This window comes from Mixophyes fleayi, chromosome 8, assembly GCF_038048845.1.
Source record: "Mixophyes fleayi isolate aMixFle1 chromosome 8, aMixFle1.hap1, whole genome shotgun sequence".
In the NCBI taxonomy this organism is placed as follows: domain Eukaryota; kingdom Metazoa; phylum Chordata; class Amphibia; order Anura; family Limnodynastidae; genus Mixophyes; species Mixophyes fleayi.
This window is the reverse complement of record NC_134409.1, coordinates 140,203,704-140,224,298: the sequence shown is the minus strand read 5'-3', so window position 1 is coordinate 140,224,298 and position 20,595 is coordinate 140,203,704. Positions and strand designations below refer to the sequence as shown.

Sequence of the window (20,595 nt, the reverse complement as noted above, 5' to 3'; positions counted from 1 at the left end):
CACAAATCATATAAGAATAAATGTGAAACATATTGTATTACAAACCGGCAGCTGGAAGCTTAGTGACAGCCAGTGGTGATTATTCCGAATGTGGAACCCTAGACCTCTATATGTCCGATCTAGAGCCGTAAATTATAACACAGACTGCAACAGTCACCTGTCAGTAAGCAAACTGATGTCAGTAAATATCACAGCCCCCTGGACAATTATATATGGAGAAGTATCATACACAGGTTTACGTTCTCTGCTTGTAATGTTTATCAGCTCTGTCAGAGACAACCAGCAAATGTGACATACAGGTACCAGGCATCCAACACGTGAGGGCCCCCAGGTACCACGTACTCTGTATGATCTCACGAATACACGGCTGTGTCATATGTCGCCACTTTCTAAATCATCATCATCATTTATATAGCACCAACATATTCCGTAGCGCTTTACAATTTATATCAGCTTATGTGGATATTTCATTCTGGGGGGCGTTGTGACACTTTGGAAGGGCAGAAATCCTGAACCCTGCTGCTGCTGTCCTCTCCTCCCTCAGGATATCCTCGGAGGTCATCTGAATCGTCAGTGCTGCCCCAGGACACATCGCCCTCCTGTGTATTGTATAGAGGACGCTGAGATGAACCGGAGATAACCCTGTAGTGTTATATACAGTGTACGGACTGGGCGACACACGTGACAACTCACATCAGACAGGTCACATGATCTGTACACCGTGGTCCCTAATAGGGTCCTCTAGGCACCATTATACAGTCACTAGTATCTGCTCCATCCCAGTCAGTATCCGAGCCGAGTACTAATTGCAGTACTAGTAATCTGAGTTATATACACAGTCCTTCCAAATCACATAACTACCTGGATAAATGTGTAATGAAGCTATAATTAAGTTTGTAATTTAAGGCACATTCTTTCTTTGAGATAGGGGCCCCTGCTACCGGGCTCTATAGCTGCCACATGGGATGTATCTCTATAGTTACCCCCTGGTCACATGGTCTGTATGTCTATAGTTACCCCTGGTCACATGGTCTGTATGGCTATAGTTACCCCGTGGTCACATGGTCTGTATGGCTATAGTTACCCGTGGTCACATGGTCTGTATGGCTATAGTTACCCCGTGGTCACATGGTCTGTATGTCTATAGTTACCCCTGGTCACATGGTCTGTATGTCTATAGTTACCCCGTGGTCACATGGTCTGTATGGCTATAGTTACCCCGTGGTCACATGGTCTGTATGGCTATAGTTACCCCGTGGTTACATGGTCTGTATGGCTATAGTTACCCCCTGGTCACATGGTCTGTATGGCTATAGTTACCCCGTGGTCACATGGTCTGTATGGCTATAGTTACCCCCTGGTTACATGGTCTGTATTGCTATAGTTACCCCATGGTCACATGGTCTGTATGGCTATAGTTACCCCCTGGTTACATGGTCTGTATGGCTATAGTTACCCCGTAGTCACATGGTCTGTATGGCTATAGTTACCCCGTGGTCACATGGTCTGTATGGCTATAGTTACCCCCTGGTTACATGGTCTGTATGGCTATAGTTACCCCCTGGTTACATATCATATCATATATGATCAATGTGACAGATACAAATGAGAGTTGTATAGACTAAAATAAAATCACACCAACAAATAGCTGGAAGATCACTCACACATGTAGGAAAAAAAAAAAAATCAGGCAATTTCATTAGGGTGCAGTTTGCCAAGCAGCCTGTTGGTGGAGCTGTGCGTTATTAGAACCAGAGCATAGCATGAAGCATCTCCTACAGACTGACCCCAACACACTAAACAGAACAGACATTAATTCATTTTTAGGCAAATGTTTGATGCCAGATAAGTTCCTAAAACCATCTTAACGAGGTCTTCACCTATAGCAGCCGCGCTTCACTTGGGGCGCAATATGACGGTAGTATGGAAGTATAGGAGACAGTGGCCAATGAATCCAAGGACTAGAGACCCAGATCTGAACAAGAGAGAACTGGAATATCTAATACTGATCAGCAGTCAGGACAGCCGTAAACTAATAATACAGCCACAGGTCAGTACAGGCAGCTGATAAGAGTATTATAATAAACGTCGCCAGATATCAAGAACCAGGAAACAGCTCAACACTATCCCTGGCAGGGAGGCAACAATTACCCTGCCTTATAAAGGACAGGGAGCCAATCAGGAGGCAGCACAAAGACCTGCCCCCAACCAGAGGGTCATGTGATCACCCATCGTCGGCGGAAGCTGCTTCCCAGCTGCTCAGCAACAAATGGTGGCTGTCTGCAGTATGAACCACCGCCTCTCTGAATATCGCTGGATATTTATGAGAACTGGTGCAAAGATAAAAGGTGGTGTAACCCAAACCCACCAGTTAGATTCTGTACTTTCCCCAGTGCAGGTTACAAATCAAAAGCAAACATCTGATTGGCTGCAATGATCCACAACAAATTCATAAAGGTTCTCCAATGTCTTTGTAGATGTAAATGTAACATTATGTTATTAAGGTGTTGTAGTAGAGTAGTACTATAGACAGTACCAAAACAATACTACCAATACTCAGGGTTAACAGGTTAAAACATATTAAACTATGAACTATAAACGTGAACTACATAGGAGCACTAGAGTGTAAGCTCTTAGGAGCAGGGCCCTCGCCACTCTAATTTCACATCTGCATTCATATAGATTCTACCACTGTTTCCTGTACCTGCTGTTCCCCCTGGTCCAGCATTGTGACTGGAGGCCGGTGCTCTGAGAGATGGCTCAGTGTAATACATTCTCATTATAAGTATCTATGCTCCTGGGCAGACTGATGTAGGAAGGACTGAAAGCAGAATAGTGTGTAATAAAGTGGCTGATGATAAGGACTTTATTGCATATAAATATGATTTTCTGCCATATTAGACAAGGCTACTTATCACCAGTACAAATCACTGGCACATATTCTTAAGTAGTTGCGCCCCCATGTGGACAGATAGGAGTAAGACAGCATCTATCATCACTTAATGGTTTTTTTTTAGCTTTTGCTTATGTGGAATAAGTGACTCAGTTATTATGAAACCTGTTTTCTGCAGATCCTTTAAAACGTGCATGTGTGAGGATATCCTGAGCTGTGGGCCCTAAAGGTGGCTTAAGGACATATCTGTAGAGCATGGCCTACATGCATTCTCTGACTCTATATAGAAGTGATGGGCAGGCTGCCATGTAATGTGACATAAGGTAATGATTTTACCGGGTATGATGATTTTCTACAGGCACTGTATATTTTCTCACTATATTCCAGGCAATGTGACACAGTGGTTAGCATTGCTGCCTCACAAGGCTGAGGCCACTACTGACCAGGACACTATCTGTGTGGAGTTTGTATGTTCTCCCAGTGTTTGCCTGGGTTTCTCCAGAATCCTAAACATACTGGTAGGTTAATGTCAGTGTGGGGTAGAGATTTTAGACTGTAAGTTCCACTGGAGCAGGGAATGATGTGAATGATTATTCTTTGTAAAGTGCTTCAGAAAGTTCTGGCACTATATAAATTAGTTGTCAATAATGTAATGTATATAATATTCTATATAACTTCTTACTTATCTCCCTGCTATCCGCTGCTGGTAACCCAGTGTTCATTCAGTTCAAGGCTCCGCTACTGTTGTAGAGGCGTTCCGGGCAACTAAGGTGTACCTGCGTTGTAAGTGCCTGTTGGCACCACAGGAGAGGGCGCCAAGACAATCTATCGATCGGATCCACAACATGGCGGCCAGGAGCCAGCAGACTGTTCTGTGTTCATGGTCCTGGAAACAGATGACCCCCCTCCTCTAATTCCTTCTTACCTGGGGCAGTGATTGCCCCGGTCACTAGAGTACAACCCTGCGATAGCAAAGCTGCCCCTGAACGGACATGCCCAATATTAGACAAGCTGGTACATCTGTGGGGTGTGTGTCAGGATTAACCTCTACCCATTGTACCTGTGACCCAGCTCCTCAGGGTCCTCCTGTCTCTCCAGCCCCCAGTTCCTGCTCAGTGACCAGCAGCCACCTCTCACAGTTGTCTATGGAGCTCAGTGGTGCCAGCTGTTCATTTAGATCCAGTTTCTGGGCTCACATCTTGCTCAGCAGAAATCACCATTGTTCCACAAATACACACATAGCACAAGATGTGTAACTGGTGCCAAGAGCAATCATGGAGCACATACGGACTTAAGTTGCTCAAATAGGGAGAACTTACAGGCTAAAAGCGATAATATGTAATATACAAGTTATAATTTCAAATATTATAATCACTGAAGCCAATATCAGAGTAATCAAGTACCAGGAGCATTAGTTTAAAGTATTTATTTTAGTAAAGTGAGTACTTGTAAAGGCAAATCTATGGATTTTGAACTTGCATTTAAAGTCCAGCCAATGAGGGGCGTGGCCTGGCCAGGCTATGGGAATAGACAGGTGGAGCGCTAGCTCTTCTCACCAAATCCTATTATTATCCTAACCTGGAATTATAGCACCGTATATTACACCCAACTGAGAGTCAGAAGTCTGGAAGGACTGGTGGGCTCATCATCCCCGTAGAGGCACAACTAGAGGACATACTGCTTATCACACTACTCACCGTTTGGGTCCTAATGAGCGGCTGCTTTATACCATCTGCCCCACCCATACTGCCTGGGCTCCCTCAAACTGATACACGTTTACAGCAGGAGGCACCGCCGTTTGGGCTCTACCCACTATCCCACCCCGGACCTCCTTCTTCAGCCTGAACATAAGACCTGGGGTCTAGTTACACTCTGGACTTTGTAGCGTTGAAGCTTTTGATACTATTTTATCATCATTGGCAAAACTAATCATACATCAGCGGTGGCACAAATTGAGAGACCCGCACCTCAATACTCAGGCGTTACCAGCTGACCAATCAAACAGGAGAAACCCCCCCTGTAGCAAGTGCTTCAAGAAACATCTGCATCTGACAGAAGAGTTACAGGGAAAATCAGAGGAGCATAATCTGATCTTACTGTTCCGTTATTATAAAAGATGAGCTCTTCTTGTGAGATTTCCCAGGGTGCATCTTACTGGGATAACCATGCTCTGCAAAGACCTCCACAACATCTACAGGATCTCACTTGAAATGAGGGGTGTATAAAAGAAAAGGCATCACATATAACACGGGACATCGTCAGTATTATCATCAATATTTGGAGAAATTGTTGCACCAACAGGGACATTGCTGAGATCAGGACGTCGATCTATAGACTGTGGCAGCATGGGGAGAAGACTCATCAGGGAGCTTCCAAGAGGCCGACGGCAACATTAAAGGGGCTGCAGGAATTTGTGGGAGGATGCGGTGACTTCCTGCATCTTCTGTACATACCTGGGCTACGGGGTAGGGTGAAGCCACTTCTCACACTGAAGAACATTCCAGCCTGTCTAAACTTTGCATAAATATACATTCAATCATCCCAACCCATCTTATGATCAGATAGTTTAAATTTTTGTCCTTAATTATAAAAAATATGTTTGGTGCAAACACAACCCAGCTCCTCGCCCAAAGATCAGGCATCTGGTGGCAGTCTGGTGCTGCCTCTCTTCAGCTGGGATATCAAGATATTTCGGCACGAGACCTGCTGGCATCTGTCTGAAAGTGGAAGAGTTATTTCACCATCTAATATGACACGATCCAAAGCACACATCCAGGTCAACCAAGGAATGGCTTCAGAGAAGGAAGATCAAAGTCTTGCAATGGATCAGTCCCATTGAAAACCCACAGAATGACCTAGAGGGCCGTGCACAGGAGACCCCTCACAATCTTATGGACCTTGAATGGGATAGAATGGCACAGTCCAGGGGTAAACTTATCTAGTTACCATTTATTTAGTACTTACTACAAAATGACAGCTACAATCTGATTGGTCGCTATAGGCAACATCTCCACTTTTTCAAACCCGCACTTTGATATATTTACCCCCGATAAAGTTGATACTTATTCAGACTCACTGCTTTAATAATAAAAGCAAAAGGTACTTCCACAAAGTATTAGTGTGGTTGTGTTCACACTTATGCAACCAGTTTTTTATTGTCACTTTTTCCTAAGAATTGTCTATTTGTTTATCACTTTGTTGTTTACAATACAAGGTGGAGAGAGGTCTGACACGATGGATCCTGATTTTCCTCACTAACACCTTATTGAAGTTGCAGGATGTACACATATATATCACTGTAAATACCGGCAGTAGTTGTCTTGTCCAATATGGTGAACTCGTTATGCGCTGTAGGGCTCGGGCACGAACCACTTCCACCCTCTTTTTTTCCGACATTGTTATGTCCATGTTGGCAAACAGCAATCAGATGGTATTTTCTGGATGTAAACGCAAATAAATGGGTTATAAAGGGTCATAAGTAGAAGAGATGTTGGATACCTCAGTGTTAAAAAGAAAATTACATTTAGTAAATATGAAAAAAGGATCTGTTACCAGAGACACAACTAGGAACGTACAAAACAAGTATATATGCAGATTATTCCCCTGTAAGTATGAATGGCTGTTACTTGTATAATTAGGTACATTTGTTTCTTTTACTGGTCAAACCGTATTGAACTCAAAAAAGTGCATGTTTGTGTTTGACGTTTGTTACTGGCGTTGAGGTCACTGTAGATTCTCTCTACATTACACCCACAGGACACACACTGAAAGAACACAATGCAATGAAAAACCCAACGTTCCCGTACACTAGTAAAATCGTGAGTGGGTACAGGGACATTGTCAGCCCCACTTACATGTCTTGTACGAGTTACAAATGCTGGTAAAACACAAACAATCTACCCCAGCGAGAACGAGGTCTCAGAGTTTATACTGCAGGAAGAACATCTCATTCATGAATGCTGCATTCAGGGGTTACCCTGTACTGACCCACATCAACCAACCAATCACCTTTCACTTGAGATGGACAGACAGCGAAAGGAAGCACCTGATTGGCTGCTGTGGTTGCATGTGAGGAATCCCTCCTGGATGTGATGGTCTCCATGCAGCTAGCAGTAATGCAGTGTAAGATCTAACAAGCATGGGCCATTTGTAACCCTTGGGAAGTGCTACTACCTCGTTGTACAGCAGAGCTGCCAAACGCTCTCATCAGCTTTTCAAAGTAGATGAAGGCCCCCAAAGTACCAGGACAGCTGCGTTCTGGAGGATACAATGAGAGGTATCTTTACCCAAAACCAAAGGTCTCCCAGCTACATAAATAAGAGCTGGTGTAGAAGTCTCACCTACACATTCTGACATGGGTAATGGGAGAGCAATACTATCCAGCCGCCCTCAGATAAGTGACTCAAATTACCATTTTACTGACACTCTTAAGTGCTGGACATTGTGGATGAACAGAACGAGCGCTACAAGACCTCTGGGGAGAAATATACTCTGCTCACATCTACATCATGCGATGCCTTCCTAACGTAACATTACCCAAACTGCCTATGGCATCTAAAACACACCCAGCTTATTGGATAAATTATCACAACACACTTCCAGGTATCCATATCAGTACTTGGTGCCAGGAGATCACTATCAGTACCAAGCGCCATTATACAGTTACCTCTGACTGGAATAACACAACTCCAAGTTACAAACATAGGTTTTATTGGGGAGAATCTCTCCATGCCCCCGACGTCTCCCAATCTGCTACAAGTCTGGGTACAGCAGTGATCACAGTCCGATGGATTGGGGTATGGGGACAGCTCAGAGTGGAGGATGCTGGGAGAAGGGGCATTTCACAGCTCAGGATTATAGAACACAAATTAAAACATACATGTAATAAATAAACATACATGGAAGGGAGCTCTGGAACACAGGACAGTTACATACAAGTGTGATTGTACCGGGGAACTTCCAGCAGGACTCCTGTGCGCTTTTCCATAAATAGGATTTGTCACAAAGACACGCAAATGTTCCTTCACAGTGCAGAGCACCCTGGCTATATTCCACTATCTTCACTGATCACGTTGTGTAGGCGAAACCGACTAAGACAGGTGCAAATGCTGGACCCTGAAGACCACATAAATATATTGGGAGACTGGCCTTTTGGTGACATTTCACATACATTTATCCTCTATATTATGCCAGAAGTGCACATACGCTACCAATCTCTGACCCGTTGTAAGGTTTTGGGCAGCTGTGATCAGATACACGGTCAGTAATAAGTTGTATCCCCCCTGAATAGGATGAAGGAGAGAGGCTGTGCCTCTTGTCTCTCTTCTTTTCCTGGCAGCCATAAAATAGGGTGGTGCAGACAACGGGTTACTGGTAAATATCAAAGCAAGAGGGGATACAACGCTAGCAGCCTATACACAGACGGAGAATCCAGGAAATGTTACACTCCAGCAGTGATCCTGTCCGCTATAACAGAGTGCGCTGTCACACCCCGAGTCAGTCCTTATATACACCCCGAGCCAGTGTTTATATCTGGGGACTGTCCCTGTGTCCCCCCCATCATCCTCCTCTAGCTCCCGTCTCAGGAGCACAGCGTAGGGTGCAGAGGTTGGTGGAGGAGGGCACAGCTTGGCAGGCAAGGGTGGTATAGCCAATGTCAGACCTCACACAGTACAACAGGGAAATCCACGTGGATGCACGGATGGTCTAACTTGATGGTGCCCTGTGAGGAAGCAGATTGGGTAGTTATTTTCCAGGAGAACAAGGCGGTATGGTAATATTTTACCATTAATGCCAACACAAATACATTATATCATTATCATACAACTCAACTTCTGTAAATAATAATCATATAAACAGTGAGTTTTGATGTCATCACTTGTGTGGTATTCGGTATAACGCACCTTTTCAAGTTCATTATAATGGATATTAAACCACCTCAGAGACCTGTGGCCTTGTGCATTTATATTTGGTGGCGGAACTAGTCAGTGACTTATAATATCCTTATGATTAATGAGAATCAGTGCTGCGATATAACATTCAGGTAACTAGTACTATGAACAGTCGTATTTCTATTGGTATTTGTAGAGCTTCATTACCCTCCACTCAGAAAACTCCCTGGTACTTTCCTACACAGTATTCTGTAACGTCTGCTGATACAAACAGCAGTCAGGGAGTGACACAATATAATGATAATACGATGGGGAGCATGTATAGAACAAGGCACGAAGATAAAAAAATGTATAAATGAAAACTTCAACATTATGCTTCAATACGGTATCAAACTGTTGCTTTGCTTTAATAAGTTTTACACTTTCATCCGAGGAATCAGAATCAAGAGTTGCTAAGGTTATAATATCGCATTAGTCTACAGACACTTCAGCATAGCTGGTTTTAGAAATGTCCTTAATATGACTCGACCACTGTGAAGTTCCCGCATGGTTATATCTCAATGTTATATGGGAGACTTATCATTACTCTCACTTTCAGATCGGTGCGGTTTTCTCAGCCAGTCACTAATTGCCCCCATGTATATGAACTCACTGCCGTTACCTGAGGCCGCAGGTTCTTGTGGACACGTTTCAGTTTAGCTCGTTTCCGACCATTCTTGGTCACAATTGTTTCCTCGTAGAATTCATGAGCCAGGTCTCCATCTTCATCAAAGTACATGGAGCTATCGGGAAAAAGACGACTTATAAAACACGGCCTCGCTCACACCAACTAAATATGGGAACATCACACATTCCTAACAAAGAGAGAAAAGAGCATGTCCCCAGGCCCACCAGGAAAGGGGGTTACTAGTAATCCTTCTATACCAGCACACTGGTTTTATAGGAAGTTAGGAGACCCCTTAATTCAAAGAGCGGTCTCTTCTTTCATCCAGGAGTGGGAGGAAACACTCCCTGGTCCAAAACATGGGCGCAATTTATCAAGTCAGGGCTCAAAGTTAAAACCCTTAAGTCAACATTATCCCAAACCCTAATGGAAGCTGAACCTTAAACCTACTAGTACTGTAAATGTAACAGGCTGGTCCTGTGGCCCCCAGCATCACAGTGTAGTGACGCAGAATCAGCCAGGGAGACAACTAACGGTTCTCTCTCCCTGGCTGATTGTGTATGTCCAGGTTTGTCACATACGGGACAGTGTATTTCCACCATGACAGTTTTGTTGCAATGGCATCCAACAGAGTGACATTACTGGAAGCTCGGAGAGTAACATGACAGCTGAGATGTCTGACCGAGAGACACTGGTGCTGATGGTTATCCTACTATACGAAGGAGAATTACACCTTCAGAGATTATATACATTTGTTATTGTTTACAGATAACAGGATTTATGTGATTAATATAGAGGGTATTTAATACATTACAGCGTGAGCTAAAATTGCTATACATATTTAATAAAAGTTCATGTATAATCTAAAATTATACTTGACACATTTATATGATTCTTAATTTATTTAAAAATATATTTGATAAATCGGGAGATGCAAGAGAAGCCTCGGTTAATCCCAGTGATAACCCTCTACATAAACAGACCGGTAAGACCCTCTCACACTAGGTCATTTGTATCAGACACTAAACACTATTTGGGATACAGAAGGGTGTCAACCCTGATGCTTGGAAAAGAAATTTATGGACTCAGTAATGTGATCTTTGCCCTTAGTCTGGCCTTGGCTACAATCTCCCAAATGCTATAATCCGGACATTGACACTGTGGGCTCATAACTCAGAATAATCACATCCACTATGTAGCTGCTAAGGACTAAAGTTAATGATGAACTAGTAAATTGCTGCCACCAAGGTGACCTGTCTGAGCATTTCCACATCGTGTCAGTGCCCCTGGCAACAAGGATGGGCGAGGGGTAGACATGGGACACTGGGCTGGGGGGTGAAATATACATAAGCAGAGACTGACCTTCCAGGCTGCACATACAGATCAGCGATTCAACTACAGCAGCCAAGAAATATATCTACACACACTGTACATATATATATATATGTGTGTGTGTGTGATTAGACAGATATATAATATAGTAGGGTATATAAAGCACAGTACTGCATATAATGTGGAGGGGGAGGGGATATACGGTATATAACGTACGGGGGAGGAGCACAGTGTATATAACGTACGGGGGAGGAGCACAGTGTATATAACGTACGGGGGAGGAGCACAGTGTATATAACGTACGGGGGAGGAGCACAGTGTATATAACGTACGGGGGAGGAGCACAGTGTATATAACGTACGGGGAAGAGCACAGTGTATATAACGTACGGGGGAGGAGCACAGTGTATATAACGTACGGGGGAGGAGCACAGTGTATATAACGTACGGGGGAGGAGCACAGTGTATATAACGTACGGGGGAGGAGCACAGTGTATATAACGTACGGGGGAGGAGCACAGTGTATATAACGTACGGGGGAGGAGCACAGTGTATATAATGTACGGGGGAGGAGCACAGTGTATATAATGTACGGGGGAGGAGCACAGTGTATATAATGTACGGGGGAGGAGCACAGTGTATATAATGTACGGGGGAGGAGCACAGAGTACAATGTACGGGGGAGGAGCACAGGTTATATAATGTATGGGGGAGGAGCACAGTGTATATAATGTATAGGGGAGGAGCACAGTGTATATAATGTATGGGGGAGGAGCACAGTGTATATAATGTATGGGGGAGGAGCACAGTGTATATAATGTATGGGGAGGAGCACAGTGTATATAATGTATGGGGAGGAGCACAGTGTATAATGTATGGGGGAGGAGCACAGTGTATATAATGTATGGGGGAGGAGCACAGTGTATATAATGTATGGGGGAGGAGCACAGTGTATAATGTATGGGGGAGGAGCACAGTGTATATAATGTACGGGGGAGGAGCACAGTGTACAATGTACGGGGGAGGAGCACAGTGTACAATGTACGGGGGAGGAGCACAGTGTATATAATGTACGGGGGAGGAGCACAGTGTATATAATGTACGGGGGAGGAGCACAGTGTATATAATGTATGGGGAGGAGCACAGTGTATAATGTATGGGGGAGAAGCACAGTGTATATAATGTATGGGGGAGGAGCACAGTGTATATAATGTATGGGGGAGGAGCACAGTGTATAATGTATGGGGGAGGAGCACAGTGTATATAATGTACGGGGGAGGAGCACAGTGTACAATGTACGGGGGAGGAGCACAGTGTACAATGTACGGGGGAGGAGCACAGTGTATATAATGTATGGGGGAGGAGCACAGTGTATATAATGTATGGGGGAGGAGCAGTGTATAATGTATGGGGGAGGAGCAGTGTATATAATGTATGGGGGAGGAGCAGTGTATATAATGTATGGGGGAGGAGCACAGTATATAATGTACAGGGGAGGAGCACAGTGTATAATGTACAGGGGAGGAGCACAGTGTATAATGTACAGGGGAGGAGCACAGTGTATATAATGTACAGGGGAGGAGCACAGTGTATATAATGTACGGGGGAGGAGCACAGTGTATATAATGTACGGGGGAGGAGCACAGTGTATATAATGTACGGGGAGGAGCACAGTGTATATAATGTACGGGGGAGGAGCACAGTGTATATAATGTACGGGGGAGGAGCACAGTGTATATAATGTACGGGGAGGAGCACAGTGTATATAATGTACGGGGGAGGAGCACAGTGTATATAATGTATGGGGGAGGAGCACAGTGTATATAATGTATGGGGGAGGAGCACAGTGTATAATGTATGGGGGAGGAGCACAGTGTATATAATGTACGGGGGAGGAGCACAGTGTATATAATGTACGGGGGAGGAGCACAGTGTGTATAATGTACAGGGGAGGAGCACAGTGTACAATGTACGGGGGAGGAGCACAGTGTACATAATGTACAGGGGAGGAGCACAGTGTATATAATGTACAGGGGAGGAGCACAGTGTATATAATGTACAGGGGAGGAGCACAGTGTATATAATGTACGGGGGAGGAGCACAGTGTATATAATGTATGGGGGAGGAGCACAGTGTGTATAATGTATGGGGGAGGAGCACAGTGTGTATAATGTATGGGGGAGGAGCAGTGTATATAATGTACGGGGGAGGAGCACAGTGTATATAATGTACGGGGAGGAGCACAGTGTATATAATGTACGGGGGAGGAGCACAGTGTATATAATGTATGGGGGAGGAGCACAGTGTATATAATGTATGGGGGAGGAGCACAGTGTATAATGTATGGGGGAGGAGCACAGTGTATAATGTACGGGGGAGGAGCACAGTGTATATAATGTACGGGGGAGGAGCACAGTGTATATAATGTACAGGGGAGGAGCACAGTGTACAATGTACGGGGGAGGAGCACAGTGTACAATGTACGGGGGAGGAGCACAGTGTATATAATGTACAGGGGAGGAGCACAGTGTATATAATGTACAGGGGAGGAGCACAGTGTATATAATGTACGGGGGAGGAGCACAGTGTATATAATGTATGGGGGAGGAGCACAGTGTGTATAATGTATGGGGGGGAGCACAGTGTGTATAATGTATGGGGGAGGAGCAGTGTATATAATGTACGGGGGAGGAGCACAGTATATAATGTACAGGGGAGGAGCACAGTGTATAATGTATGGGGGAGGAGCACAGTGTATATAATGTATGGGGGAGGAGCACAGTGTATATAATGTACGGGGGAGGAGCACAGTGTATATAATGTACGGGGGAGGAGCACAGTGTATATAATGTATGGGGGAGGAGCACAGTGTATATAATGTATGGGGGAGGAGCACAGTGTATATAATGTATGGGGGAGGAGCACAGTGTATATAATGTATGGGGGAGGAGCACAGTGTATCATGTATGGGGGAGGAGCACAGTGTATAATGTATGGGGGAGGAGCACAGTGTATAATGTATGGGGGAGGAGCACAGTGTATAATGTATGGGGGAGGAGCACAGTGTATAATGTATGGGGGAGGAGCACAGTGTATATAATGTATGGGGGAGGAGCACAGTGTACAATGTACGGGGGAGGAGCACAGTGTATATAATGTATGGGGGAGGAGCACAGTGTATATAATGTATGGGGGAGGAGCACAGTGTATAATGTATGGGGGAGGAGCACAGTGTATAATGTATGGGGGAGGAGCACAGTGTATAATGTATGGGGGAGGAGCACAGTGTATAATGTATGGGGGAGGAGTACAGTGTATCATGTATGGGGGAGGAGCACAGTGTATAATGTATGGGGGAGGAGCACAGTGTACAATGTACGGGGGAGGAGCACAGTGTATATAATGTACGGGGGAGGAGCACAGTGTATATAATGTATGGGGGAGGAGCACAGTGTATAATGTATGGGGGAGGAGCACAGTGTATCATGTATGGGGGAGGAGCACAGTGTATAATGTATGGGGGAGGAGCACAGTGTGTATAATGTATGGGGGAGGAGCACAGTGTATATAATGTACAGGGGAGGAGCACAGTGTATATAATGTACAGGGGAGGAGCACAGTGTATATAATGTACGGGGGAGGAGCACAGTGTATATAATGTATGGGGGAGGAGCACAGTGTGTATAATGTATGGGGGAGGAGCACAGTGTGTATAATGTATGGGGGAGGAGCAGTGTATATAATGTACGGGGGAGGAGCACAGTGTATATAATGTACGGGGAGGAGCACAGTGTATATAATGTACGGGGGAGGAGCACAGTGTATATAATGTATGGGGGAGGAGCACAGTGTATATAATGTATGGGGGAGGAGCACAGTGTATAATGTATGGGGGAGGAGCACAGTGTATAATGTACGGGGGAGGAGCACAGTGTATATAATGTACGGGGGAGGAGCACAGTGTATATAATGTACAGGGGAGGAGCACAGTGTACAATGTACGGGGGAGGAGCACAGTGTACAATGTACGGGGGAGGAGCACAGTGTATATAATGTACAGGGGAGGAGCACAGTGTATATAATGTACAGGGGAGGAGCACAGTGTATATAATGTACGGGGGAGGAGCACAGTGTATATAATGTATGGGGGAGGAGCACAGTGTGTATAATGTATGGGGGGGAGCACAGTGTGTATAATGTATGGGGGAGGAGCAGTGTATATAATGTACGGGGGAGGAGCACAGTATATAATGTACAGGGGAGGAGCACAGTGTATAATGTATGGGGGAGGAGCACAGTGTATATAATGTATGGGGGAGGAGCACAGTGTATATAATGTACGGGGGAGGAGCACAGTGTATATAATGTACGGGGGAGGAGCACAGTGTATATAATGTATGGGGGAGGAGCACAGTGTATATAATGTATGGGGGAGGAGCACAGTGTATATAATGTATGGGGGAGGAGCACAGTGTATATAATGTATGGGGGAGGAGCACAGTGTATCATGTATGGGGGAGGAGCACAGTGTATAATGTATGGGGGAGGAGCACAGTGTATAATGTATGGGGGAGGAGCACAGTGTATAATGTATGGGGGAGGAGCACAGTGTATAATGTATGGGGGAGGAGCACAGTGTATATAATGTATGGGGGAGGAGCACAGTGTACAATGTACGGGGGAGGAGCACAGTGTATATAATGTATGGGGGAGGAGCACAGTGTATATAATGTATGGGGGAGGAGCACAGTGTATAATGTATGGGGGAGGAGCACAGTGTATAATGTATGGGGGAGGAGCACAGTGTATAATGTATGGGGGAGGAGCACAGTGTATAATGTATGGGGGAGGAGTACAGTGTATCATGTATGGGGGAGGAGCACAGTGTATAATGTATGGGGGAGGAGCACAGTGTACAATGTACGGGGGAGGAGCACAGTGTATATAATGTACGGGGGAGGAGCACAGTGTATATAATGTATGGGGGAGGAGCACAGTGTATAATGTATGGGGGAGGAGCACAGTGTATCATGTATGGGGGAGGAGCACAGTGTATAATGTATGGGGGAGGAGCACAGTGTATAATGTATGGGGGAGGAGCACAGTGTATATAATGTATGGGGAGGAGCACAGTGTATATAATGTACGGGGGAGGAGCACAGTGTATATAATGTATGGGGGAGGGGTATAACGCGCAGTGTCACCTCCCCGGACTCACCCGCGCCGGGTGAAGATGAACGGGGTGGCTTTACGGATCCGGGCCACGCTCTGCTCGGTGTTGCCAGGACTGTCGGTTCCCGGAGAGGAGAAGGGCCACAGGCCCCGAGCTCTGGACCCGCTGCTGCCCATGCCGGGTGACAGAGCGCAGGTGACCCCGGGGAGGTATCGCCCCCGGCTTCTGTCACACACGTTCCGCTATTACCCTGCGTCACTTCCGGTACTAAGCAGAAGGAACACGTGACCACAAGAGGCGTGGCTGGTCAAACCGAGGCGTGGAGCACAGGCACGTGACTGCAGGCGGACTGAGCACGCCCACTGCGCCTGGCCTCTGTCACGTGTCTCGTGTAATAACAGTATCAGTATGTTATATACTATATTATACATCTGTATCCTGTAATAACACCCTTATCCTGTACAGGTAGTGTATTATACTGTATCCTATACATCTCTATATCCTGTTATAACAGCTTTATCCTATAGAACAGTGTGTTATATGCTATGTTATACATCTGTATCCTGTAATAACACTTATCCTGTACAGGTAGTGTATTATACTGTATCCTATACATCTCTATATCCTGTTATAACAGCTTTATCCTATAGACCAGTGTTCTATACTGTATGCTATACACATATCCTGTAGTAACAGCCTTATCCTATAGAGCAGTGTACTGTACTATACATATGTCCTGTAATAACACATTATGCCATATTACTGAGGGTAGATGTGTGAAAGATGCAGGACCGTAACTAGGGCTGTACGATAGGGGCGACCGCCCAGGGCGAAATTTACAAATATTTTAGGTTAATTTGGTTAAATTGAGAGCTAGTAGGCCAGCATTAGTCTCTCTCGCCCCAGGCGCTAGAATTTTAAGTTACGGCTCTGGAAAGATGGTGCACAGGGAGAAGGTGCTGTAACACATAGCGATTATACAGATTCTGTCAGTTTCTGACATACTTCAGACACATCTTCTGGATGCGTTTCATCCGGGAGATGTGTTTTGATGACACCATTTGTGTCATTAGGTGTGTGGAGTAAGACATATGATGATGCTTATTTCACCATCACACCCCTGATGACTCATTGTTCCCTCTCATTGAGGGATAACAGCTAAGAAGCTGCCGACTGTTGTCCACTGCTCTGCCATGTTGGTTCTGGGCTATGATGTCACACTCGTCCACGCTCCACATAAAGACTAGTCTATTAGTCTAGTCTAGTCTATTATCTAGTCTATTGCTTGGACTGGAATTTACACAGCAAGTAAAGCAACTATATGACATTAATATATGTGAAAGTCTGTGTATTTTTGAGCTAAATTATATAGGTGAAATAACTGGACGGTTTATATTTAGTTTTAGTTACATATGTCCGTCATGCTCCCTTTCCCTCCTCTGCCTGAGGCTGCCATGTTAGGATGGAGGTGCTTCTCTATCTGAGCCACAAAAGGCCTGTTCTATAGAAATTCTCTGTGTGCGTTCATTGACAGGTGGGGCCAGTGATTTTTATTATTTTTGCCATTGATTTGTAAAGCTGAGAACCTTTATCGATTTGAAGGCTGAGTGTGCAGGTAACACCTAGGAGACAGAAACAGAGTCCTCATTGTAGGAGAGCGACCTCTTTCTACTACATGCCTCAATGTCAAGAAGGAAAACAAACTGCAGTTTACCAAGAATTACATAGTTACCACCTGTCCCTGTTTTACAGGGACTGTCCCATGGAAAAGTCTCCTTTTTTCAACATTGACGAAGTGCACAATTAAATCCCTCCTTTTGTTTTCATGCATGTTAGTTGTCACTGTTTATTGAGGAGAATGATTTAAAATGCAAGTCTCTTCATTATAATGAAATCCAAGATATATGACATGATGGAGATTGTTGTGTCCGAGGTTCTCAGAGACTGTATCTTGCTGAGCAGCAAAATCTCCCTGGAAATGATTTCAGAATGTTGGTGACTTGTATAATATTACATGATTATTGCATATACAGCTCCTGTTCCTTATTATGGTGTGTGGGAATAATTATAATGATCTCTCTCCATGATAGGACAGCACAAAGCGCTGCTACCTGACCTCAGGCTTAGTCTACTTTAGAGCGATCCATTTCATTAACTTAAACTTTTCTATTTGTATCCTAAAACACTGCTTGGTTATAGCCTCATTTATTACCTTAATTAATCATGAGAGTGAGTGTATTTGTGTCTGTGTGTTGTGTGTGGGGTGCTGTTGCCCACAGACCAGGGGTTTACACAGTAAATGCGCCATCTACAAGTTTCTAATCTCATTTAAATATCTAGTCAAATATAATGAGATCTTGTGAGAGTACAATGAGGTGTACTTAGCTCACATTTTGTTGGCTACATGTCAGGGCACAAAGTCCCTACATTACTATATAGAACATTTTGCAACCCCGTAGAAATTGACATTTTGAGATGCAGACTTAATGAATAATGCATATAAAATGTATTCACAGAAATACACTAATGGATGCACATATGTACTCTCTTAAATCACCTTTTAGGGGTATAGCTGATCGCACTGAACTGCAGTACCTTCCACAAACTGTGGCGGCGCTGTTTGCTATGTTTTTTTGCCTTTGAAAATCATTCACTTTAATGTTCTTATTTGCTTAGAATTTAATGTTGGCCGACTAGAATAATGGGAATAGGTTTCCATAATTCGAGTATTAAATGTCCTGCCAGAAAAGAGGGTATTAACTGACTCAATTGATTCAACCTTTTATACTGTGTAGAATAGTTTGTTGTTGTTTTTTTTAGGGGTGTACTGTAAATGAAAGCTACAATCATTGCATGATCTTCATTTCAGGCAATTAAAAGCAGACTGAGTGAGCCGATTCATCTTCTGGAACAGCTGCTGTAGAATATGGGATGGCAGGAAGTGACTGTAACAGTGTCATTATGAATATACTATTTATCATCTCACTGTTGATGGGAGTATAATGTATAACGGCAGCTCTGACAGTAACTGGTATGTTGGTTCTTTAATGTTACTTTTCCTTACAATTAGAGTTACTGACTCTTCTGTAAAACCCCAGATGTAATCACTTTTTGAATGAGTAACCTGAAGTTTTGTGCACAGTTACCCACATCCTCCGGCTGTGGCTGATGTCATAGCAGCCGACAAGAATGTGAGATGTGCGGCAGCTGGTGAGTGAGCAATGGGACTTATGTGCAGACAGTGTATTCTGACTGCAGTAAAGGAGACTGTCTGCTGGCACTGAGATGTCTTGTATATAGGAGCTGGGGCCGTACTGTATTGAGGTATACTGTATAATAGCCAGTGAGAAATGCCATATATTGTTCACTGAAGGTCACTGGACAATGGGGCATTGTGTACTAAGTAAAAGGGGCAATACTGTATATACTGGCACGGGGCATACTGGACAATGGGGCATACTATACTAAGTAAAAGGGGCAATACATACTGTATATACTGGCACGGGGCATACTGGACAATGGGGCATACTATACTAAGTAAAAGGGGCAATACTGTATATACTGGCACTGGGGCATACTGGACAATGGGGCATACTATACTAAGTAAAAGGGGCAATACATACTGTATATACTGGCACGGGGCATACTGGACAATGGGGCATACTATACTAAGTAAAAGGGGCAATACATACTGTATATACTGGCACGGGGCATGCTGGACAATGGGGCATACTATACTGAGTAAAAGGGGCAATACATACTGTATATACTGGCACTGGGGCATACTGGACAATGGGGCATACTATACTAAGTAAAAGGGGCAATACATACTGTATATACTGGCACGGGGCATACTGGACAATGGGGCATACTATACTAAGTAAAAGGGGCAATACTGTATATACTGGCACTGGGCATACTGGACAATGGGGCATACTATAATAAGTAAAAGGGGCAATACATACTGTATATACTGGCACTGGGGCATACTGGACAATGGGGCATACTATACTAAGTAAAAGGGGCAATACATACTGTATATACTGGCATGGGGCATACTGGACAATAGGGCATACTATACTAAGTAAAAGGGGCAATACATACTGTATATACTGGCACGGGGATACTGGACAATGGGGCATACTATACTAAGTAAAAGGGGCAATACATACTGTATATACTGGCATGGGGCATAATGGACAATGGGGCATACTATACTAAGTAAAAGGGGCAATACTGTATATACTGGCAAGGGACATACATTTTGCATCTGGCAGTAGGGCATGCTGTGTATTGGGAATGGGGCATTCTGTATCTGGCCTGGGTGGCATACTGTATACTGGGCAGTAGGGCACATCTTGTACTGGGTATTGAGGCATACTGAGCTGGGGATATTCTACATACTGGCACACAGGTATATTTTATGCTGAGTAATGTTGTTTATTGCAGACTTGCTCTGACATATACTGTATGGTGGGCATATTATATGGAGGCAATATGTCCTATTGCTGCATTGATGAATATGAAGTTAATATTTTCCTTACCTCCTGTTCCAATGTCGCCTTGTACTCGTAAGATGTATCTCAAATCTGAGAATAGGTTTACACACATTTGTTCTTCTGTTAAATGTTGCATTTCAGGTC

At 44.3% G+C, this 20,595-nt stretch overlaps 1 protein-coding gene across 1 annotated transcript; it reads right to left on the bottom strand.

The window, feature by feature from the left end:
* Positions 1–7,586: 7,586 nt before the first annotated feature.
* TUSC2 (tumor suppressor 2, mitochondrial calcium regulator) lies at positions 7,587–16,235 on the bottom strand. Its single transcript, XM_075183857.1, has 3 exons — positions 15,998–16,235; positions 9,446–9,566; positions 7,587–8,615 (listed from the first exon to the last, which is right to left on the bottom strand). The coding sequence occupies exons 1-3, from the start codon at positions 16,126–16,128 to the stop codon at positions 8,550–8,552; spliced, it is 318 nt and encodes a 105-aa protein (XP_075039958.1). The 5' UTR covers positions 16,129–16,235; the 3' UTR covers positions 7,587–8,549.
* Between the last annotated feature and the right edge of the window lie 4,360 nt (positions 16,236–20,595).

What these genes read in the sequence shown, in the direction of transcription:
- TUSC2 (XM_075183857.1), bottom strand. Translation starts at nt 16,128, where the DNA reads ATGGGCAGCAGCGGGTCCAGAGCTCGGGGCCTGTGGCCCTTCTCCTCT. An exon ending in TTCATCTTCACCCGGCGCGG is followed by an intron (nt 9,567 to 15,997) that starts GTGAGTCCGGGG and finishes TTTTCCCGATAG; the next exon opens with CTCCATGTACTTTGATGAAG. An exon ending in ACAAGAACCTGCGGCCTCAG is followed by an intron (nt 8,616 to 9,445) that starts GTAACGGCAGTG and finishes GCTTCCTCACAG; the next exon opens with GGCACCATCAAGTTAGACCA.